Below are 25021 nucleotides of genomic sequence, written 5' to 3' on the forward strand. Positions count from 1 at the left end.
CTGTTGGATGGAAAGCCGGGTGTCCGGCCAAAATCAAGGTCCGCGCCTGCCGCCGATTTGTGCGGCACGGTCCGGTCCCTCACACTAACGAGTTTGTGCCCCACGCCGGCGGCATGCAAAACGGGCATTTGCTTGCATTTAAGTGGGATTAGCCCGTTTGACCCAGTACGCTCCAGGCCTCTGTGATACTTCGCCCCTGTCAGGTGAAAGTCACGCAGCCGCAATTTGCTACAGGTATTTACAAACAGGGACTGGGCGCCATGGCTGCTGAGGGGGAGGGAGACGGTAAACTGTTAAAAAGTGTAGCATTTTCTGGGGGCTGGCTGCCAGGGCTGGGGGTGTAGTGGGGAGCGACTTGCTGAGAGTTCCATGGATTCAGGGCGTCCCCCTCGGGATTTGGGTGGCTTGGCTCAGACTGCCATTACTGCAGTATTTGTTTTAAACGCACCCGTTTGCAACAAGTTACAGGCCCCTGGCTGCTCACTCTGCTGACTGCTCAGTCTGTCCTGTAGATGTTCACAGAGCCTTTTGTCATTTGGGAGCCCACCCAGCCTGTCCTACTGGAAACCCTCATACCCCAGCTGACCCGTCAATGAGATGGGTGTGGCCAAGCTCAATCATTGGCCCACCAGGTGTTGCCACTCCTCAGGGCACTCATCAGAACACTGCCCCTCCGCAGGGGAGTAGCAAAGCTCACCCCAAACAAAAGACATGCACCATGGCCTTTGGCACCCTCCCTGGCACACGCCCCCTCTCAGGGCAGAGGCCTCAACAGTTACGCTATCAGCAAGCCCACGCCGCAGACCACCAGCTGTCTCCAAGCGCTGCCTGTCCACTGCAGCCCTGCTCCCATCCATCCTGGCCTGGGTCAGGTTGTCACAAGCTGTGTGTCACACCCAGGACCCAAATCACACTGCAGCTACACTCCCAGCAGATGCACCCTTCCTTGCCTCACCCCCATCTGTAGGGCCTGCCCACACACAAGCCTCTAAGCATGGAGGTGATTGGTGGCACACCGTGACCATCTCCACTGCACAAACAAGTGCCACCCTGCTGGTGGGATAACACACGGCACACCCAAAGAACATACCCACAGAAAACCCCACTGGGGAAAAAGGACAGGGGCTGCAGAGCCTATCGTTGACACAGGTTACAGCAGCCACTGGTACCTCTGTAGACAAGGACAGGTGGTGAGGATAGAGTCTCCCTGGTGCCACTCACTGCTGGGGGCAGGGGTTCAGTGTGTAAGGCAACATATTGGCGGGACGGAGGAGGGGTGGGAGTAGGTTTTGTGGGTAATGTGGAGGGTGGAGCTAAAGTGCAACTCAGAGTCACCATGTAGCCTGCTGGGTTTGGATGGGCAAGGCAATACTCATCTTTCTCACATGTCTTCTCTTCTCCTACTCTGCAGAAAATGAATTTTGGAATACATCCAGGAATGCTTGCTATAAACCTGGTCGCAGCAGCTATTGCGGATGCATGGAGGCTGAAGGCGTGGAGCCTGCTCGGGGAGGAGCCTGTCCCAGAAGAGATGGGGCCAGCCAGTGAGGTCCGAGTGCCAGCCATCCAAAAAGCCAAGGAGGAGGTGCAAAGGAGGCGTTGCACCAGGCCACGTGTATACCAGCAGCTCCTGTCTTTCTCGGAGCTGCCGGACCGCTTGTGCCGCCAAAGACTTTGGCTAACCAGAGAAATTGTGTGCCAGATGTTGATGCACCATGGCAACTTTGGGGGTATGGAGGAGCATACCCGCTCCTGGTAACTGTCAAGGTGTCAGTCACCCTGAACCTTTATGCCCTTGGGTCTTTCCAGGGGCCAAGTGGGAACTTGTCTGGGATCTCTCAGATATCCGTACACAGGTCCATCCACACTGATGTATGTCTTACCGGGCAGCAGACTAGACAAACTTACGTCTGGACCAGGCACACCAGGATGCCTGGGCAGCAGGATTTGCCACCATTGCGGGAATGCCCCAGGTGCAGGGGGTGATCGATTGCACACATCTCCCCCTATAAGCACCGGCTCATTAGGGGTGCTCTTCATTAATCGGAAGGACGTCCACTCTCTGAATGTGCAGTTGGCATGTGACCACCAGCTGCACATCATGCACGCCTGTGCCTAATACTTTGAACAATGTTTCCCCATGATAAAAAGTAAAGATCCAAGTTGGCGCATTAATGAATTCTGAAGCAGTATCATTGTTGTATTTGCAAAGAAATTAAGTATGATTATTGAACATTGTATGTAGTCGATATCCCATTCATTTACCAGAAAATGTAATTGTTTATTGCAATTGATGAAAACAAAACGTGATCACAGTAGTGCTCTACAATGAATATGTCCTGTAAAATTGTTGCACCACACATTGTCTAGGTGTGACAGTGTGTAGTAATACTTGATCTCATATCCACTTGATACAATACTTAAAAAGTTGTGTCTACCTGTGATTGTATGGAGAAGTTCCATTTCAGTTTAGATCTTCTCCTGTACTGGGTTATTCTTAAGGCACAATCAGATGAAATAGTAACATCATCAACTTCTTCTGACATCTGCAAATCAATAAATAATGTGCAATAATGTGCGACAATGGGCATATATTGAATATATTTTAAATACATGAATTAATGATAAGACAATATCACTGGCAAAAGACACAAGTGACCATTGATGAAAGAAAACATCTTACAATCAGTACTTCATTCCCACAGTTCCTGTATTCCTCCAGTAATCTGTCCTGATAGGACATTAGCCCTTGTTTCTTCGCTGATTTCTTCTGTTTCTGAGCAACTTCTGACCGCGTGACCCACTCTTCAAGTTCTTCATGAGAGTGAGCGCATACACAGTTCTCGCCAAATTCACAAATGTCAATCCTTTAAAATAAAGCAGGAAACATACTCTATAAAACATGCAAAGGCAGAGAAAATTCCAAGTAGCAAGAGACTGTTCTTGCATTGCTATTCCTGTACCCAAACAACATCAGGAGTGGCTTCATATTCAGATACAAGAACAGAAAATACTGGACAATCTCAGCAGGCTTTGACAAAGAGACATCCAGACTCGAAACGTTAGCTCCCTTCTCTTTGCACAGGTGCTGTCAGACCCTGCTGAGATTGTTCATTATTTTCTCTTTTTGTTTCAGATTCCAGCATCCACAGTAATTTGCTTTTAGCTTCGTATTCAGATGACTGTTTATTAGATTTCCCTGGACAATGGGATTGCGTTTTTTCAGGTATGATGTTTCAGCTGCCTGTAAATGTAACAATCTGTCCCAATGCTTTGCCAAGATGGTTTTGAATGAAGGTGACAGCGTGAGATTCTGAGAACAAGTGAGTTTCCTTCCAATCACAGGAAGGGAAAATGAGAAGGTTGTCTTTTTTTGATAGCCAGTGCTGGTATTGTAACCTGCTGTCTGCCCACTGACAGGTCACTTGCTCACCCTGTTGATCACAGAATGGGGGATGTGTGGAGGGAAAGGCTGAAGTTACTGTCAACAACAACTGTGTTTAATCTAATGGCTTAATGTGCTCAGAAACTAGAGTGGCTCAAGGAAATACAGCATTCCACCTCAGTAGAGGAAAGAACAATGTTATGGTCAGGAAGAAGTCTGTGGACAGTGCTTTTTCAGCTCTGAATTGTATAGTAGCTGCCAGTTAGCAAGGATTCTAATGAACAGAACAAAGGAATCTATCAAGGAACAAGTAGGTTTAGTTTAGAACTCTAAATCTATCATTTAAATGTAAGTTGCAGTTAAAGATATTAGTGTGCCAGGAATGAGCACTGTGTTTTAAAATGGACAGTGGAGCAATCAATTCATATTGATCTGGTTGTACTAACTGAGTGACGCAGAAGTCCTGAAATGTTACACAACATGCAATCACATCCAAATCTAACTGATCCTGCCAGACTTTAAAGGTCATGGAGCAGGAACACCTGACACTCACCAGCCAGTGAGAGAGGGTTCAATTGGACCCACCATCTCAAGCACGTAAAAAATGCTCCTTTTCTTCAGAGGTTTGAGCCTCAATGTCATCAATCAGACCAACTTTCACCTCTGCCTTGACTCACCCCACATGGCAGCCTCCAAACTTCATTGACGGGATTCTCTGCCAGCTGACGCTGGAATTGGGAAACCCAATTGGGTGGAGAATCGGTTTTGATGCCGAAACCGCGGCGGGCGCTGGTTTCATGCCAAATCACAATTCTCGGGTGCCTCAACAGCGGCATTAATGCGTTCCAGAATGCATGTCCAGTAAATGATGTTGGCATATCATTAGCGGGCCTGACCCGGTTTTCCCGTGCCTCCGCGATGCTCCACCTCCACTGGGGTGAATTCCTGACGACACGGTTCACTTGTGTTTTGAAAAACCATGCAACAGATGCCGTGGCTGCTAAGGGAGAGAGAGCGGACAGGAATGTGCCCAACATGGCCATAGTTTGCTGACAGTCATGCCGCTGGCCGTGGGGGGCTTCTGCCAGGGCAGGGGGAAGAGCGGGGGGTGGCCAGTAAGTGGGCTGTGGGGTCAGGGTGGACGAGCATGGAGCACCATTGCCAGAGCTTGCAAGGCAGCTATACAGCTGTGCATGCTGCCGTATGCCCACTGTGAACTTAGTGCTACGGGTCGTATCTATGTCCCCACAAGACACTCCCCTAGGTGCCCTCTGGCTCCAGCGCAATCAGTGCTATATTGTTGGCTGGGATGAGTGTGTGTGGGGAGTGTAATGTATATATGCTGCTGAGCTTGTCAGCCTCCCGAGTCTCAATCACAGACCTGGCCAGTCCTACACTTGTTCTCATTGGAATCGATTGTGTTCCACGTGGCACCAGTGCTAGCCCCACAATGGTCGCTGAATTGGTCCAAGTGCAGTGCCAGTTTTGCTGTCGTGGAAGTCTACGAATCCTGCCCCGGCATCAACACTTAGTCTCAGGAATGGAGAATCCCACCCCATGGGTTCAAATGAACCAAGAAAGTGGGAACTCTGAGTGCAGAGTGTCTCTCCCCTTGACCCCAAGCCACTAAAAACATCCGAATAAGAGGCAGGCAAATACCCTATAAAAAGCAAGGTCCTACTTCTGCCAGGTCTCTGTTAGTTTCTTTGGAATTCTGCCATCCATTGTTGGAATTTCATAGGACACTATTATAAATTCCAGAACTTCTTGCAATATTGTACAACTATTTATGAAGAGGATGGATTACGAGCAACATTCCAGGTGGAATAATATTGTCTGAAACAATTATTACTGATCTTTGTTGGGTTATTTTTGTAAATATTCAAAATTTTATTTACCTTGAACATAATTGATATTTTTTGACTTTCAGGGGTGGTTTTCGGTGCTTCCACACAACTGTAGTATCTTTCGAGACCATCTGAGCATGTTCTATGGCTGCACAATGATTCTCAAAACTATCCTGAGCCGAAAAGGTTACCAGGCAGACTCTACAATAGAACTGAACGCTGCTTTCTGCCAGGCGTTCTGCTCCTGGTTCTCCATTCCAGTTTTGTTGCTGGGACACTTGAAGCAAGGTAGAACGCTTCAAACCTCGCTGTGTTTCTGATTTCCATACCATCAGTTCAACCTCACTATGGGCAAAATGGCAGCGGCTATAACCGTGATGGCATAATGTCCCCTGAAGTACATTTTTGCAATATTGCAGCTTGTCTGGAGATGTGACTGGTCTAATTTCATTGCATTGTTTCATACCATTGTTATCTTCAAGGATATGCACCAACAGTGGACTCCATCCATGCTGCGCTGAGAATGTACAAAAGCCATGAGTGTTTTGATGGGCGAGTTGCTGAGGTGCATTGTAAAAGCATATTGCACATAATTCAACAAATTGTCCTTCAAATTCATTAACAATTCCTTCCTCGGCACTTTGCTGTTTTGAAGTAGCTGTGTCTGAACATGGTCTCCCATTGTTTGTTCTTTCTGCCACCAACCTCTTTAGTTTATTTCGGTCAATTTTGTTATTTTTTTCATAGTTCCACACAGTAGCTTCTTCCTCACTCCATGCAAAGGTGCAGCGATTCTTCTGCTTTGTGCAGCCTGAGCCTTCCTTGTAGAACCAACATACTTCATATCGCACAGGATCAATGAAGGTTGGCCGCCTGCGAATGAATCTCCAGCTGCCGTATCTGCTCTGTTGTTTCCGAGCAACAAGATGGAGATGCTGGCATTTGTGGTTCACATTTTTCAGGACGATGGTGCTCTCATTTGTCCTCTTGAAACACTGTGAGCAAATTAGCTGCAAATCAAGCAGTTTGAAAAGATCTTCCAGGTCTTTCATTCTCCCTCAGGAAGGTTATATAATTAATGGCTTGTTCAGTAGTCAAGATTCTGTCCCTGAGTTATAAAGGCAGTGTCAACCAGTCCTGCAACAACAATGAGAAACAGAGAAGTATATTTTTGTAACATTGGTAAAGAACATTAAAACCTTATTTATATTGATACAATATGAAAATGACATTGATGGTATCAAATTTTAGTTGAATGCATACTAAATGTTAGAAACAGAATACTCTACTAGCAGAATTGTAGATCTCAATGATTACATGATGTGGAGTTGCCGGCTGAGCACAATCAGAGGTCTTACAACACCAGGTTAAAGTCCAACAGGTTTGTTTCGAATCACTAGCTTGCGGAGCCAGTGCTCCAAAAGCTAGCGATTCAAAACAAACCTGTTGGACTTTAACCTGGTGTTGTAAGACTTTTTCAATGATTACATTCAGAGCAGGATTCTACCCTGCGATCCCATTCAAAATTACAAATACCAGAGGAGCCCAGGTCATTGGTAGATTTCCTCTCACACCACTTCCTCGGGCTTTACGGGGAAGTTAACCAGTTGATCAGGTGAAGCAACAATAAGGGCCCAGAGTAGTGGAGAGAGGATATCTTACAGCCTCCTCCCTCTTCCCTCAGTCTTCCCTCCAATGCCTTACTTCTATATCAGCCACAATCTACAAGACTGGGGTTCCATTCTGTGGCACCTATAATGGTGTTTTCTCTCTGATTAGCTCCCCCTTGGCACTGGACTTTGGCTGAGAACCTGCTGAGCATGAGAAAACAGCCCAGAGCAGCAAAATGGCTCCGCTTGGGCAGTGTTGAAAGGAGATTAATCAGAAGTCCGATTTCACTGCTGTTCCATTATTTAAAAGAAAATCCAGCCTTAAATGTGTGTGAAGATAGATTTTTTAAATGTTTGGGAATATCGGGGTATTCTGTAACGAAGGCTGCGTGTCTATACATGTGTGTGCATTATTTAATTAAGTTGGAGAAGTTTAATAGAGACAGCTTGTCTGCGAGAAGTGAGAAATAAGTGAGATGAAGGTGCTGGATGCATGCATTTGTAATTAGAAGCTCTGGCGAAGGTGGATTTATAAGTAAGTACCTTAGGTTTATAAAAATTGCATTAGGAGATAGAACTTTTGGTGTTTCAGCTGTTAAAATTCAAAGAGGAGTTTAAGGGACTTTTACAACTTAGAAACGTTTCATAAGTAAGCAAGGGAAGGTTGTTGAATTTTATTTGACCCAAAAGTAGAGGCAATAGGAAAACATCAACCAGTTTTATATATTGGAAAAATTTAGTTCAAAGGCGTTGCTAAGGACAATGGAATCAGAGATGAAAGGGGGAAAGGATATTTAAGGGAAGGTGAGCTGTGGTGGCTGTATAGGTGTGATGTCCTGAGACCATTCTGTTCTGAGAGAAGGTTTGAAATCTGAAACAACCAATTCAGACCAGAAAATGTTTTGTTTCAGAAAACAGTGTGCTTCTGACCATTCTCGTCTGTCCACAGTCGAGTAGAAGTGTTTGAGGAGTTGTGTGGTATACCTTTTCTAAAGTAACAGCAGTTCTTGTCTTCGGTAATATTACTGGATTGTGATAGTTAAAAATCTATAAGGGAGTTGTTGCCAAGTAGTTTACCTGTGTGTTCTGACAAAGTGGGGATTTTGGGGGAATGGTTTGCAAGACTGTTTTAACTGAGCAACTTTCATCTTGTGTACTTAAGTTTTTTTTCTTGTTAATAAATCTTTAATTTATAAAATCCTAAAAGTGTTACCAGAGTTTTATGCTTCTGGGACCAGTAACTTTTTCTCCTCATTTTCAAAGTCCAAAAAAAAATATTATGGCCAGAAAGACAGGTTTCCCTCTGCGAATTCGCTTGCTCAGTAAATAACATCTGCTGTGGTCGTAACAACGTGACAGGCTTCTAATATTCTATTTTAATTTTCATTTCCAATTTTCACCTTTCCAGTTGAGAAAGCATTGGTGAATATCCCACAGCCTAAGGACATTGGCATAAATAATAGCACCTCGACAGCCACTTTCTAATTCAGAACACGTGTGAAGCTTAGAAGTTTCTGATCATTATTTTATCAGCCAAACACTTAAGTAAGCTGTTAGATTCACAACTGTTACTTGTGAGTTGGCCAGACAACCTATGCTCTTTGTCATTTCTCTGTGCTAATCTCTATTTCTCGTATGTTTTTATTTACAAATGGAAAGACATTTTGGACAAAGTACTATCTGTTTTTTGCACAAAATTCTGGGCATAGTCAGAGGGAATTGATGGCCCAGATTTTGTCGGAGCAAGGCATCTTATAGTGTGTATAGTAGCATGCACAGACTTTTTCTCCTCCCGTTTCATTTTTCCCCCCCTTTAAGTTGCTGGAATTGTGAGCTGCTAATGATATAGTGAAGCCAAGGGAGAAGTAACAGCCTATCACCCTAAACAATGAGATTTAAGGATTGCGTAAGTCATAAAGGAATTATGGAGATGGAAATGGGGTGAATTAAGTACAGGAAAAAGATATAAAGAGGGAAACTGATTGGAGTAAGAGAGAAATAATGGGCGGGATTCTCCCCTACCAGCGGGGAGGGGGGTCCCGGCGGGAAGGAGTGGCGTGAACCACTCCAGCGTCAGGCCGCCCCAAAGGTGGGGAATCCTCCGCACCTTCAGGGGCTAGGCCCGCCCCTGAGTGGTTTGCACCCCGCTGGCCGGCGGGAAAGGGGCTTTGCGCCACGCCATACGGCGCCGAAGGGCCTCCGTTGGCCTGTGCAAGTTGGCGCATGCGCAGTAGCGCCAGCGTGAGCTGGCGTCATCCCCGCGCAGGCGCAGAGGGATTCGCTTCCGCACCGGGAATGCGGTCTGGTACAGCCTACGGTGCGGAAGGATAGAGTACTCCCAGGGCACAGGCCCGCCCATGGATCAGTGGACCCCGATTGCGGGCCAGGCCACCGCACAACCCCAAGAACCCCGAAGGCCGCCCGCGCCACCAGGGCCCGCCGGGAAGGGACCTACTCCAATTTACACCGGCGGGACTGGCAGAAAACGGGCGCGAATTCGGCCCATTACATGCCTGAAAATTCGGGGAGCCCCGGGGCCCATTGAGTCGCGCCGGTGCCCGCCATTCTCCGAGGCGGGCGGCGGGACACACGCCGGGCTGATTTTTTTGGGAGGTGGGAGAATTTGGAGGATGCCAGGGGCGGGATTGACGCCGCCCCCCCGGCGATTCTCCGACCCGGCCGGGGGGGGGGGTCGGAGAATCCCGCTCCACGAGTCAGAAAGGAAAGCCAAGAAAAACATTTTAAATTTTGAAGAATCTTTAACAACGATTTACTGCATGTCGATGGAAATAAAATCAGAAGCATTGTAAAATGGGCCACTGATTTACTACCATCCATTTCACGGAACTGCTGAAGACCATTTTCAAACCCTGTGTTACAAAAATGTTTGAATGTTCATGCCAGAGTACAATCTGAAATGCACACAAAATGTATCCGAGGTCGGGAGCAGAGCACGTCAGCTTCTATTTCAAAACATGGGTATTTAAATATATGCAATCTATGAAAAATGTACAAGGGCAAAGGAATAGAGTTCAAACTCATGAATTGGAATAACACGATAAAAGCAGACCTCGGTATGTATCTAGGCCCGGTTATCAATATAAAAACAGAAATAATGGAAATACTCAATATGTCTGGCAGCAGCTTTGGAGAGAGAAAGAGAGTTAACCTTTCAAGTTGAATCTGACTTTTTCAGAACCGCATTTTCCAAGTCATGTTGCAGCCCAAAAGGAATGTTTACTACCACACTCATGTCTGGAAACAACTGGTTTGTGCAGAAGGCGGAAGAGAGCAAAACAAAAACTCTTCAGTACCTGTCACACCCCCACTCCCTGTAGATTTTAGCAACATTAGAAATCTCTAGGAATCACCAGACACATACACAATAAGAGCAACAATTAGTGGAAATCATATCAGTATATCTCATCTCAAACCTATATCTGTCAAAATTGACCTCTGCATACTAGTTCATTAGATTGCCTATTTCTGCTTTTCTTTAAATCTTACTGAACTATATTGAATTACTCAAAAGCGCACTAACATTTCCTGCAGTGTTGGAGTGCTTTCACAACCTGAAAGTAGTTTTTTTTTAAATGATTTTTATTAAGATTTTCACAAAATATAAACAACAAAACAATATTAACAGAATAACCATTGTAAAAACCCAAGAACAGCACCCACCCCCTACAAAAGCAACTACTAAATCGAAAACAAAAAGAAAACAAACAGAAAGGAAAGAGATAACATCCGCCACACCCCACAAACGCATGTACACACTTCTCCCTCCCCCCTCCCACCCACACCCTCCCCCCACACCGCCCCTCCCCCACACCCTCCCCCTCCCCCCCACACCCTCACCCCTCCCCACACCCTCCCCCCACCCTCCCCACCCTCCCCCCCACACCCCCCACCCTCCACACCGCTCCGTCAGGAAGTCCAGGAAAGGCTGCCACCGCCCTGATCCCCTCAGGGCAAATTTCACCTTCTCCAATTTGATAAACCCCATTGATCCAGGCCTCCACGCTTGGGGGCCTCGCATCCTTCCACTGAAGAAGAATCCTCCGCCGGGCTACTAGGGACGCAAAGGCCAGGACACTGGCCTCTTTCGCCTCCTGCACTCCCGGCTCCACTGCAACCCCAAACATTGCGAGTCCCAAGACTGGCTTGACCCTGGATCTCACCACCCTCGACACCGTCCTTGCTACCCCCTTCCAAAACTCCCCCATGCTGGGCACGCGCAAAACATATGGGCGTGGTTCGCTGGGCTCCCCGAGCACCTAGCACACCTGCCTTCGCTCCCGAAAAACCTACTCATCCTCATCTCAGTCATGTGGGCCCTATGCAGCACCTTGAACTGTATGAGGCTAAGCCTCGCACAGAAGAGGAGGAATTCACCCTTTCTAGGGCATCTGCCCATGTCCCCTCCTCAATCTCCTCACCCAGCTCCTCTTCCCATTTACCTTTTAGCTCCTCCACTGAGGCCTCGTCTACCTCCTGCATCACCCGGTATATGTCCAAAATCCTCCCTCCTCCACCCACACCCCCGAGAGCACCCTGTCCCATACCCCATGTGGGGGCAGCAAGGGGAACCCCTCCACCTGCCGCCTGGCAAACGCCCCAACCTGCATGTACCTAAACATGTTCCCGGGGGGAGCCCAAACTTCCCCTCTAACTCCCCCAAGCTCGCGAACCTCCCATCCACAAACAGGTCCCTCAACCTCCTAACACCTACCCTGTGCCAGCCCAGAAATCCGCCATCAATGCTCCCTGGAACAAACCGATGGTTCCCCCGTATCGGGGACTCCATTGAGCCCCCCACTTCTCCCCTGTGCCGTCTCCATTGCCCCCAAATTTTGAGGGTAGCCGCCAGCTTGCCGTCCACATTCAGCAGCGAGATCGGCCTATATGACCCACACTGCAGAGGGTCCTTGTCCCGCTTAAGGATCAAGGAAATCAGCGCCCGTGACATAGTTGGGGGCAAAGCCCCCCCCCTTGCCTCGTTGAAGGTCCGGACCAACAGGGGGCCAAACAGGTCCGCATACATTTTATAAAATTTCACCAGAAACCCATCAGGCCCCGGCGCCTTCCCCAACTGCATGCTCCCTATCCCTTTAACCAGCTCCTCCAGCTCAATCGGCGTCCCCAGTCCCTCCACCTGCCCCTCCTCCACCCTCGGAAATAGCAGCTTGTCCAAGAAGCGCCCCATTCCCCCCCCTCCACCGGGGGTTCAAACCGGTACAGTTCCCCATAAAAGTCCCTAAAGACCCCATTAACGTCTACCCCCCTCCGCACCACCTTCCCATCTCTATCCGTCACTCCCCCAATCTCCCTGGCCGTGTCTCGCTTTTGGAGCTGGTGTGCCAGCATCCTGCTCGCCTTCTCCCCATATTCATACACCGCCCCCTGTGCTTTCCTCCACTGAGCTTCCGCCTTTCTAGTGGTCAATAGATCGAACCTGGCCTGAAGACTACGCCACTCCCCCAGCAATCCCTCCTCCGGAGCCTCCGCATATCTCCTATCCACCCTCACCATCTCCCCTATCAATCTCTCCCTCTCCCTCTGCTCCCCCCTCTCCCTATGGGTTCGGATGGAAATCAACTCCCCTCTAATCACCGCCTTCAATGCCTCCCAGACCGTCCCCACTCGGACCTCCCCATTATCGTTGGCCTCAAGGTACCTGTTAATACACCCCCGAACCTTCTCAGCCACCACCTCGTCTGCCAGTAGCCCCACCTCCAAGCGCCAGAGCGGACGCTGGTCCCTCTCCTTCCCCAGCCCGAGGTCCACCCAGTGCAGGGCATGATCCGAAATGGCAATGGCAGAGTATTCAACATCCTCCACCCTCGAAACCAGCCCCCTACTCAGGACAAAAGAAAAATCCTAGAATAGGCCTTATGCACGTGGGAGAAAAAATGAGTACTCCCTGGCTCTTGACCTCGCAAGCCTCCAGGGATCCACCCCTCCCATCTGATCCATAAACCCCCTCAACAACTTAGCTGCCGCTGGCCTCCGACCTGTCTGGACTTGGATCGATCCAATGGGGGATCCAGCACCATGTTGAAGTCCCCCCCATGACCAGGCCCCCCACCTCCAGGTCCGGAATGCGGCCCAACATCCGCCGCATAAACCCCGCATCGTCCCAGTTTGGGGTGTAAACATTCACCAACACCACGTACTCCTCCTGCAGCTTACCACTCACCATCACATACCTCCCGCCACTGTCAGCCACCACCTTTAACGCCTCAAACGACACCCTCTTTCCCACCAGGATCGCCACCCCCCGATTCTTCTCGTCCAGCCCTGAATGAAATACTTGGCCCACCCATCCCTTCCTCGGTCGAACCTGGTCCGCCACCTTCAGATGTGTCTCTTGGAACATGGCCACATCCGCCTTCAGCCCCTTCAAGTGCGCAAAAACCCAGGCCCGTTTGACCAGCCCATTCAGCCCCCTCACATTCCAGGTTATCAGCTGGATCAGAGGGCTTCCCGCCCCACTCCCCTGCCGACTAGCCATAACCCATCCCCTGCCCGCCCATGACCAGCGTCCCCCACTCGTCCTGTTCCCCACGGCGGCAACACCCACCCCCCCAGCACCCCCTGCATACTCCAGCTCCTTCCTGGCCATTTCAGCAGCAACCCGGTAGCCCCCCCCCCCCCCCCCCCAGGCTAGGACCCCTCCTAGCCGCGCCCTCCCCTCCGCAACACTCTCGTGAGCCAGCTAACTGCTGCTGACCCCGGCGACTCCCGCCATACCTTCGACCCCTCCCTACGTGGGACGTGTGACTACTCCTCTTCCTTCATGCCCATCAGCAGACCCTCCCCCCCCCCCCCCCCCCCCCCCCCCCGGCACTTGCACGGGAAAATAACAGCCAGCAAAGGCCCGCGCTTCTCAGCCCCGACCCCGCCCCCCAACATCCCGCAGCACGGGAAACCAGAGAAAAGCCCGCGCTTTCGCCCTGCCCAACCCCGCCTCCTCTAGGGCAACTCCCATTGCCAGTCCCCACCACCAGCTCCCCGCACTCCCAGTTTACCTCCCTGCCCGAACCCGTCCACCAGACTCATACAAAAAGACATAAAGACATCGCCCCACCCACCCTAAAGCCAACACACATCTTGCATTAAACAGAGAACCCCCCCCCCCAGAGCAAAAATTAAACACAATTACATTTTCATACCACAACCCCCATCTTTGACCCTCAGTTTGAGTCCAGTTTCTCGGCCTGCACAAAGGCCCACACCTCCTCCGGGGACTCAAAATAATGGTGCCAGTCCTTGTAGATGACCCACAGATGCGCCGGCTGCAACATGCCAAACTTCACACTCCGTCTGTGGAGCACCAACTTCGTCCGGTTGAACCCGGCCCTCCGCTTAGCCACCTCCGCACTCCAGTCTTGGAAGATCCGCAACTCCGTGTTCTCCCGCTTGCTGCTCCGCTCCTTCTTGGCCCACCGGAGCACGCACTCTCGATCAACAAACAGGTGAAACCGCACCAAAACCGCCCGCGGCGGCTCATTCGGCCTGGACCTCCTAGCCAGAATTCTGTGAGCCCCCTCCAACTCCAGTGGCCCCTGGAAGGACCCAGCTCCCATCAACGAGTTCAGCATAACAACCACAGAAGCCGCCAGGTCCGACCCCTCCAGTCCCTCCATGAGGCCCAGGATCCGTAAATTCTTCCGCCTCGACCGGTTGTCCAGCTCCTCGAACCGCTCCTGCCACTTTTTATGAGCGCCTCGTGCATCTCCACCTTCCTCACGATGGCCACAGCCTCATCCTCCCTTTCGGAGGCTTGCTGCTGCAGCTCCCGGATCGCGGCCCCCTGGGCTGTCTGAGTCTCCATCAGCTCTCTGGTGGTAGCCTTCAGCGACTCCAGCAGCTCCACCTTAAGCTCCTGGAAGCAGCGCAGCAGAGTCTCCTGCTGCTCCTGCGCCCACTGCCTCAGCTCCTCGAGGCCTCCGCCGGCCGCCATTTTATTCCCTTCCCCCGCTTTTCCAGGGGTGCTGCCACCGCACAACCTTTGATCTCTTTAATATTAATCATGCAAAACATTATTACAGTAATAGATTGCATTTGTTTTCGTGTTGGTGGGCTGCACTGAAACATTCAAACTTGTCTGTTCTTAATTTTTAAACTGTATTTTATCTTTCTCTCTCCTTTGTATCTACCTCCACTCGAACAGAAGTTCTGATGAAACAATGGACGGGACTTTCTGGCCCTTCCCGCGGCTGATGAGCAACACAAATAGCCATTGACTTCAGCGGGAATGGAAAATCCCGCTGGCAATCAATGATGAGACACCGCTGTGGTAGGAAAACCCGGGGTTGGGAAACTCCCGGCCACTCATTCTGTTTCTCTCTCCACAGACGCTGCATGATCTGCTGAATATTTCCAGCACCCTCTTTTTATTTCAGGTTTCCAGTCACTACAGTATTTTGCTTTTGTCCAGTTTTAACATATTTGGGCGTCTCTTTAAATACGTTCCCAATAAATGAATTGGTGTGAAGTTTCACACACAATAATTTTTTTGTTACACGTTGATGATGATACTAATTGAGGGTGTGTTAAAAGCCCGGCATTTAAACATATCAAGTAGGTACCAATAATAAAAACACAATAACAAATAAAAGGGTTTAAAGCTAGCGTGTTCTAATTAAATTAAAATATTTCATTACTTCCTGGACTGACTGGTTAAACAAAAACAGCAGGCCCAGAAAAGGTTTCTCCTTCCTTCAATGCCATATTATGAGATTGCTGAGCACTGACATTCATTGTTTCTGAAACACAGGTCTCATTTCAGGAATCTGATTCCATCTCATTTCATTATGTCAGAAGAGTGTTGTAATGATAGTATAGATTTTTTCACTATAATTATTGGGTCAATTTTAACCTGGTAAAAACCAGGCCAGGGAGTGGTGGGACATTGGCGTTGTTTAAAATGGTGCATGGGATTAACCAAAATACTTTCACATGTGTGGCTAGTTTAACCTGCTCTTCTGAACAAATTAGAAGGCACAAATCAAAAGTCATTGGGACCCTTCTTTAAATATGTCGAGCAGGTTCCATTAACATAATTGAGGCCCAATGGCCATTTTAACTGGAGAGTGCACAAGGAAGTGGTTGTCTTCACCAGGCCAACCTTGTAGCAAGAGGAGGTGGGTTCTAAAGGGTCTAGAATGCTAAGTGCTTTTATTTTTTTTGTGAATTCCCTTGTGGGAGCAGGAGTAACAGGAATGGCCCTTGCGGGCCTCAGAAGCAAACCTTATACCTCCCAACCTCATGCTTCCTATCCTCTCCTTTGAGTACAAGCTCCTTCCAAACCCTCTCTCAATTGCTCACCTGAGTATTGGAGACTATTCCTTTGGGTTCCCATCAGCAGTCTTGCACCACCAAACATCCAGCTGTCAAACCTAGCTGGCTATCACTCCCCTCTGGCTTTGTGAGACTGATGGGGCCTATTCAGCTGAGCCGCAGGAGTTACAACTTTCCAGGCCTCTCTGAAGAAGTCAAAGAGTTGTTTTATGTCTCTGTTCCTTTAATGTACAACTTGCATCCCAAGTTACAGAAACAACCCTTAAAGCATTTCACTTTAACTGAGATTATTAGAAAACGGTTTTACTTCACTGTCTGGTGTTACAGTTACACACTTTCTTACTAATCTCTCACTTCTACAACAATGTAACCTATATTAATCAATTTTTGATTAATTCCAATGGCTTAGCAATGTAGCCGGAAGCATCAGGCAACAATTAAGTTTCTCACTGAATGGTTCAGGGAGCCGTTACTTTGGGAGCACATTTTTGCCTGGTTAATTTAAAAATCTGTTACTTATGTTGTTTGCATCAGTTTTAGTGCCTGGAAGAATTACCATGAACTAATTCATATCGAAATCACAGACATTGACACTCTTGTCCAGATATTTGTTTCCCAATGAGGTGCAAGTCGGGTTGTGAAATGCTGAAGTTAGGTTTTTTTTGCTGTGAAAACAATGTCTCTCTGCCTTTCAGGCCTCACACCATTTCTGTGGCTTTTTCATGGGTTAGAGAAGGCCATGCTTACAACATGCACATGTACATCTTCCGCATTGTGAGGACCATTGCAAAATTTTATTTCTTCCCACATATAATTTTCATTTGCTGGTAGGGTTTTGGAATCCCTAAAACTGCACATGAAAGTGTATATTGTTTTAACACATTCCATTGTCACTATTAGATGCTGTTTGTTGATGTTGATGTGTTTTCAATATAATAGGGATCTGTCTTCCAAAGGTAAGTTGACCTTACATTGACCACCATTGTGCAACTGTTGTCATGCATTACAATATTTTTTCCACTGGGAAAAGTTCTATTACGCATTAAAAATCTAAAACAATCTGTCCGAATCTGTTATAATGTTGTGTGCTGTGCTTTAAATTGACAGACTGCTCTGGCTGTTAAAACAAATCTCCTGTTTTTGAAAGTTGAAAAGAAACACTGTAATTGCTCCCCTCCATGGATTGGCAGTCACTCTGCTTTGAAATGGAAAGAGTCTATTTCAGCCAATGTAGCTCAAAGATTTGCAGCCATTCTGAATGCTTGGCTGTGCTTCAAAATCTGTGTGGCTGTGGATGATGCAAGGTGGGCATGAAGTTGGCATGGAGGCACATGGTGTGGGCGGCTGAGGGGCCATGAAGGTGGCGTGAGGAGGTGGGGTTTATGGGGTCTTCAAATGACAGTGTGAGCTGGGCTGTTGTGTTAAAACATTGAGGTGGCCCGTTAACCAGCCCGCCTCTACACTCACACTCCTCACAAACTCCACCGTGTCTAGCAAAATGCTCAGTGAACACAATCCCTGTGAGAAAAGACAAAAACCTGGGCAAAATAACACATGCGTTGGGTGTGCATTTCAAAAGGTGCAAAAGTGAGCAGGTTTGGTTTTCCCGAGTCCACTGGAAAATCTAGATTTCCTTTAATAATGTGTAGGCAGCTTCCAAGTGGGAGGGGTAAAACCGCTGGCCCGAAACCCGGATGCCACCTCAGCAGTATGGAATCTACAATCACAATTTAATGAAGCAATTAATTTTGGCTTTGAGGCTTCTTGGCTCCAAGCTGCACAGCAGATGTGATGTGTACGCACATGACCATTCAGGGATACACCCAAATACAAAGACACATCGCTGAAATTACTTCTGGATACAATCAGGAGCAAGAAGAAAAAAAGCATGCAATTCTCACCAAGTGTGGTTGGAGGTAGCTAAGGCAGTATGCAGTAAGAACATTGTGCCCTGGTTTTGGATTCAATGAAGGAAGTGGCCTAACCAAGTCAAGAAAAACAATTAAACTTCCTGATTCACCTACATCCACCGATTTAAGCTACAGCCCGCTCCCCACCGACCTTTATGCAAGTATTTTCCATTAGATTTATCCATCCACCATTGATGCTAGCCCCAAACGTTGTGTCACGTGATGTATGTGAGAAAAAAAATTAAAATCGCTTATTGTCACGAGTAGGCTTCAATGAAGTTACTGTGAAAAGCCCCTAGTCGCCACTTTCCGGCGCCTGTCCGGGGAGGCTGGTACGGGAATCGAACCGTGCTGCTGGCCTGCTTGGTCTGCTTTAAAAGCCAGCGATTTAGCCTGGTGAGCTAAACCAGCATATTTCATAGTCACCCATTTGGGTGAATACCTCGTCTACACTTACTCACTGGTCTGTATTTTCTTGCCCCTTGCAAAGGTTGCAAAACTCAAGGGAGACTTCAGTGCCTCCGCTTATAATAATAATAATAATCACTTATTGTCACGAGTAGACTTCAATGAAGTTACTCTGAAAAGCCCCTAGTCGCCACATTCCAGTGCCTGTTCGGGGAGGCCGGTACGGGAACTGAACCCACGCTGCTGGCATCGTTCTGCATTACAAGCCAGCTGTTTAGCCCACTGTGCTAAACCAGCCCGGTTGTTGGGTTTTCACTTAGTAATTCACGCCTCACAACTGAGCAGACACTGGTAGCAGTAACAACTGTAGAGAGAACATTTCAGTGGACACAACCAACTCCAAGTTCTCCTGAGCCACACACCTACATTGAGAAGGAGAATGATAAAGGTGAATCATCACTTTAGCCAAGTACTGAGCAAATGTCAAATGACTCTCCACAGAAAAGAGAGTGGCTGTAAGAGCCTAATTCACACACAGGTGGATTTGTGACACGAACTGAGAGAATCTCTGCCTTCGAGATACCAGCTGCCTCCATGGAACTTTAAGCATGGCTTTCAAATGAGTCCAGGCAGGCCATGGCCATGGCTATGAAGGAGATGTCAGACCTTAAAGGGGATGCCAGATATCATATCCATCACCTTACAATGTATTCCTAATCCCCACCAAGCTGTTCTACAGCACAGTGGTAAGAATGAGGCGATGCTTATGGATGATGATGAAAGGAGATGTGTAAGTGGCTACTCTTCATAAATGCTCCCACTTCTCATCTGTCCTTCAAAACCCAGACAGTCTAGGCCAAGGGCATCTTAGCAGTTCTAATGGTTTAACTTGGTGGTCATGTAGCTCCTGTTGTGATGCTCCTGTGTCTCATTGACAGGATTCCCCACAGGTGTTGAAAGCCAAGTTTGAAGGGATTATTCCTTGTCTCCGTAGAGCCAGTTGCAATGAACGCAGGAACTTGTCAGAAATTCTATTTTAAATTTTGTTGTATTCTTACAACACCCCAGGCAAGGGTGCGGTCAATCCCAGAACCACCCCTCCTCCCCGACCCAGAGCCGCAACACATTTGAACTAACAAATAATACCCTTGGCTGGCCAATAATTACAGTCACCAGGTTTGTAAATTTAAACACATTTACTTTTTATTTATAACAATAACTATAATGAAATATGCAGCAAATACAACTGGTTAACTCTTATCTAATTCCTAATCCTCCAACTCACCCCAGCCCCTACATACAAATACAAGACAAACAAACATAGAGGTGAGAAGAGGGGCTTGGAATAAAAAGTAAAGTAAAAAAAATAAGACTCTTTGTTTCAAATGGTTGTTTCTATCAAACCTTCCTTCAAGGCTTTTAGTTCGAGATTTCTGTTTCCAGCCTGTAATGGTTTTCATTGTAGATTCATTCATTCAGGTTCTATATAGGTTCGGAAATACAGCAGTTCACAGCACCTCTGGAGAGAGAGAGTGAGAGAGAGAGAGGGCAGGCACCCACAGATCCCTTCTTAAAGGAGCATGCAGGACCAACTATGCTTTCCTTAGGTCTCTGGAAATCATACCACTCGAGTGGGACCCAATCACCACTTGTTTTCGGGCAGAATGTGGCCTTTTTGCCAATTCATTGGCCACCAGCTCACCAATCGAGCCGAGTCCCATCCCATCTCTCAGGTGCCACAGAGTCTGAGTTTGCTGCTGGAGAACGAGCACTATATACTATGTTGAAACTTTTTTAATTCCTCATTTTCTCTGCTGTTTGATTTAAAGATACATGCCCCTTAAACATCCATGGATCAAATGATAATGGCAACAAATAAAATGTAAAATAGGGCGGGATGGTGGCACAATGGTTAGCACTTCTGCCTCACAGCACCAAAGCCCCGGGTTCAATTCCGGCCTTGGGTTACTGCATGGAGTTTGCATGTTCTCCCCATGTCTGCTTGAGTTTCCTCCGGGCGCTCTAGTTTCCTTCCACAGTACAAAGATGTGCAGGTTAGGTTGATTGGCCATGCTACAATTGCTCCTCAGTGTCCAGGTATGCACAGGTTAGATGGGGTTACAGGGATAGGGCAGGGGGGCCTAGGTAGAGTGCTCTTTCAGAGGGTTGGTGCAGACTTGATGGGACAAATGGCCTCCTTCTGCACTGTAGGGATTCTATGATTCTACAATAAGAGAATCATGAAGAAGGACTCTTACAATTGTTATTTAAAACCCTGGTTTCAAATACGTACAGTAGTTTGTCTTTTAAAGATGTGATGAAATTAGCGTAAAGGTGAGGTAATCATTGATTTTAACCATTTACTTGTTTACATATAGATGACTAATGGAATATTGTTTATTTTGAAGAGGTTCCCTGGGGTGAATGCCTTATTCACTGCAATTTATTACCACTGTAACTGGTCCACAGCAGACGCTATCTCCCTGGCCCTACATTCATCGCTGGACATCAAGGATTCCTATGTCAGGCTCCTGTCCATTGACTATAGCTCTGCCTTCACCACCATAATCCCAGCCAAGCTCATATCAAAACTCCAAAGCCTAGGACTTGGCTCCTCCCTCTTCCACTGGCTCCTCGATTTCCTGACCCATAGACCACAATCAGTAAGGATAAACAGCAACACCTCCTCCACGATAGCCCTCAATACTGAGACCCTGCAAGGTGCATACTTAGCCCCCTACTATACTGCCTATACACACAAAACTGTGTGGCAAAATTTGGCTCCAACTCCATCCACAAGTTTGCTGATGACACGACTGGATCTCAGACAATGATGAGTCAGAGTACAGGAGGAAGATAGAGAACCTAGTGGCATGCTGTAACAACAATAATCTCTCCCTCAATGTCAGCAAAACTAATGTTATTGACTTCAGGAAATGAAGTATCGTACACACCCCTGTCTGCATCAATAGTGCTGAGGTGGAGATGGTTGACAGCTTCAAATTCCTGGATGTGCACATCACCAACAATCATCCTAGTCCACCCATGTTGACGCCATGACCAAGAAAGCACAGCAGTGCCTATTTTTCCTCAGGAAACTAAGGGAATTCAGCATGCCCACATTGACTCTTATCAATTTTTACAGATTTACTGAAAGCATCCTATCTGGCTGCAACACAGCCTGGTATGGCAACTGCTCAGCTCAAGATCCTAAGAAACTACAGAGTCGTGAACACAGCCCCATCCATCACACGAGCCTGCCTCCCATCCATTAACTCTGTCTACACTTCCCGCTGTCTTGGAAAAGTGGGCAGTATAATCAAAGACCCCACCCAACTGGATTATTCTCTCTTCCAACCTCTTCCACCTGGCAGGAGATACAAAGGTCTGAGAACACGATTAACATATTCAAAAGTAGCTTCTTCCCCGCTGTACCTAGACTCTTGAATGACCCTCTTATGGACTGAACTGATCTCTCTACACATTTTCTCTACTGATGTAGCGTTATACCCCGTATGCTTCACCCGATATCTATGTCTATGTATTTACATTGTGCATTTATCGTATGTCCTATGGTTTTCATTTATGGAACAATCTGTCTGGACTTAAGGCAGAACAATACCTTTCACTGTAACTCTGTACACGTGACAATAAATCCAAATTTCTAAGTGGCATTTAAGCAAGTGGTTGCTTAATTGGACTATATAGTGGCAGGTGTAGAGAGGGGGTTATTTTCCCGTTTTTTTCCCCGTTTTATTTAATAACTGTTTTAACTGTTAATTGGAAAACTATTACTGTATTGTCAATGTGATTGATTCTATGTTTAAAATTTGTTTTGGCATAAAAGATACCTATTGGTCAGTGTCATCAGTCCTGTGGTTTAGTAATCTTCCCTCACAGATTTACAAATTACAAATTGTTGGAATTCTCATACAGGAATCCTGACATAATTCTTGCCACTGCCTCGTGGAACAAGTCTGTGGTGTTTAAGTGCCTTAAGATGAATGCACCATGGCATCTCTGAGGAAGTATGCAATAGACCTGCATAACGTTTGAGGTTTATAGAAATTACTCATTGCAATAGTGATGCACAGATTGCCAAATGTGTGCACCCTGTATCTGTGGAAAACCAACCTGAGATGCAAATATGTGCGCCCGCCCATTTATTCCTGCTATTGTCATTGCAGAGGGAATTTTAATTACCAGCCCTGGAAATCATTCCAGCAATTTTTCATTTATGTGCAGTGCACCATGAGACATTCAAGAGGTGTCCAGCGCCCAGGGAGCTGGTGGCAAAACAACTTGGCAGTAATGATGGCCTTTGCAGCCACTGGTAATGTATGGTGACCAGATCTTCGACTGGAAGGCCGTAAATGTCTGTCCTTATCAGACATGACAATCTCAGGCCGTGGAAGGAGTGCTTTTCCAAGAGGCAAGGCAGCAGGACCGTGGCTGGCTGGAAAGCCTGTGACATGGGTAGTACTTCCAGTGACCTTGGCCCCTCTCTTACACATCTCACCCCTGTGCATGGGCTTGTTCCACCTCAGCTTTTGGGTGCTAATGGTCTTCCTCTTCTGACATGCTGTCGAGACCTATTTTGATCTCGTCAGCTTGAAAGCATCCACAGCTGAGGAAATTATGTAACCACACAGAGACTTTGTTTGTCAGAGGGACCAGAGGCAGCAGCTGTAATCAGTGAGGTTTTATTCAGATGGGGGAGTGACAAGTTTAAATACCTACTTGAACTGTGACTCAATCTCTCCTTTTCCCCGAGCCCTGAGGAATCGATGCTGGCGAGATTAAATTTAAAACTAAATTAAAATTAATTTTCAAAACACCTTACTAACATCTCCTTCGGATGTCAATTGCATTAATGATTATCCACCCACCCACTTAACCTCGGCAAGTCAGTTACTCATAGATGTTAAACTTGGAAGTGGCAAGTTGTAGTGGTTGCAGTTACAAATTTTAAATCATTAATTTTGGGCCCTTCCTCACCTACAACCCATCGTTTTTGGGCTTAAACTTTCTGGCCGGAACCCTCAGAGGAGATGGGGGTGTGGGAGTGAGTGGCAGAGTGGATGGGTTGGGGGGGGGGGGTGCACCCTGCAGATGGGCCAGTGCAGACTGAAGCCTGCCGGGGGGGGGGGGGGGGGGGGGGGGGGGGGGGGGGGCGGCTGCCATCCACCCCACCCCCAGCCTGTCACTGGGAAACCGCGGTGGGTAACTACACTGTCCCCACTGCCTCCGGAAACATGAAGGCTGACAGGAAAATCCCAATAGGCCTCCAATAAAACCCTTAACAAACACATAATTGATGGCATATTAATGTAGCTAAAAATAAGAGTCCTGTCTACCTGAATCTTCACTACAGTGTTGCCTGTAGTTTATTCTACGTGTTTGTAATTTTTTTTTAAAACCCTTCTGTGGTGATATGCCTGTAGATAATATTACATGTACTCAGCAGTGTGACCTCCCACCAGCAGGTGGCATCAGACATAAGTCAGGGCACATCCGGCTATCCTCAGAAGGTTGTAAGACGTACATGAGGACAGTCATGCACAGGGTTAGTTCCGGGGGGGGGGGGGGTCTAAAGAAACTCTGTGACAGCTTGCTCTGTATCAGATCGTTACCTTACCATGTGTACATTAATAAAAATCCTGGTTTGGCCAAGTCACCAGCAGTTCTGTAGATTCCTTGCAAGGCAACAAGCACAGAACACAACACCTTCAAAATATTTTAACCATTTAAACTGTGAAGATCTTTGACATCTGGCACACAGTCTTTCCTCTGACTCCTTTTCTAAACAACACTTGGCAGTTTTTAAATGTTTTAGTTCCACTCTTTTTCAAATGGATGAAGAGCTTTATTCAGGTGACCCGTCCCTGCTGCACTACCAACCCCACCTCCCCTACCCCAAACCCAATCCCACCTCTGGGTGAATAGCCCAGAGCCAGGAGGGAGCCAGGGAACCATTGTACAGGTGGCAGCATGAAATTCCACACATGCCCAACTCTGTTTCTAGCCCTGGCAAGGTCTAAAGGTCCAGCTGATGGTGCCTAGTGTAAACAATGTGTTACTCATCAGCTGACATGAATTCTCTTTATGTGGCATTTCAGAAAATGTCTGTTCCCCTCACCGTAGCGCCGGTCTAAGCTCAACCAATGGCCGGGCAAAATGCAGCATGTGGTTGCTTGTCACAAGCCAAACATGCCTGGAAGATTTGGCTTTGATCCTTGGACAGTGTTTAAAGTGGGGCGAGCATTGACAGATAAACTGTTGCAATGTTAGCTTATTGGATACTATATAGAACTGCTACTTGTTCTTCATTTGGTCAAATTACCAAATACTGCACAAGGACTCGCACAATCAAGAGGTAAACTTGGGATCTGGAATAACATGCATCAGTTCTTATTAATTTTCAAATATAAACCAATATTGATTGGCAGTTTGTTTACAAAGCTTATTGGTCGATTATATGATCTCTTGTGGGTCAAAGGTCTCTACAAAAGCTATTTTACTGCAACTGAAATGCTCAAGCAGTATTTTTTAAAA

General features: G+C 47.3%; 1 protein-coding gene across 3 annotated transcripts in view; it reads right to left on the reverse strand.

Annotated features, from left to right (window-relative positions):
* helz2a (helicase with zinc finger 2a) overlaps positions 1-25021 on the reverse strand; it is a 138099-nt gene that overhangs the window by 102686 nt on the left and 10392 nt on the right. For all 3 annotated transcript variants that reach the window (XM_038803190.1, XM_038803191.1, XM_038803192.1), the window contains 3 exons: positions 5284-6369; positions 2684-2867; positions 2439-2546 (listed from right to left, as the gene is read on the reverse strand). In XM_038803190.1, coding sequence (XP_038659118.1) covers positions 2439-2546; positions 2684-2867; positions 5284-6284 — 1293 coding nt within the window. In that variant the 5' untranslated portion in view covers positions 6285-6369. The remainder of the gene's footprint in view (positions 1-2438; positions 2547-2683; positions 2868-5283; positions 6370-25021) is intronic.

The sequence above is a fragment of the Scyliorhinus canicula genome, chromosome 7 (assembly GCF_902713615.1).
Source record: "Scyliorhinus canicula chromosome 7, sScyCan1.1, whole genome shotgun sequence".
NCBI classification, from domain to species: domain Eukaryota; kingdom Metazoa; phylum Chordata; class Chondrichthyes; order Carcharhiniformes; family Scyliorhinidae; genus Scyliorhinus; species Scyliorhinus canicula.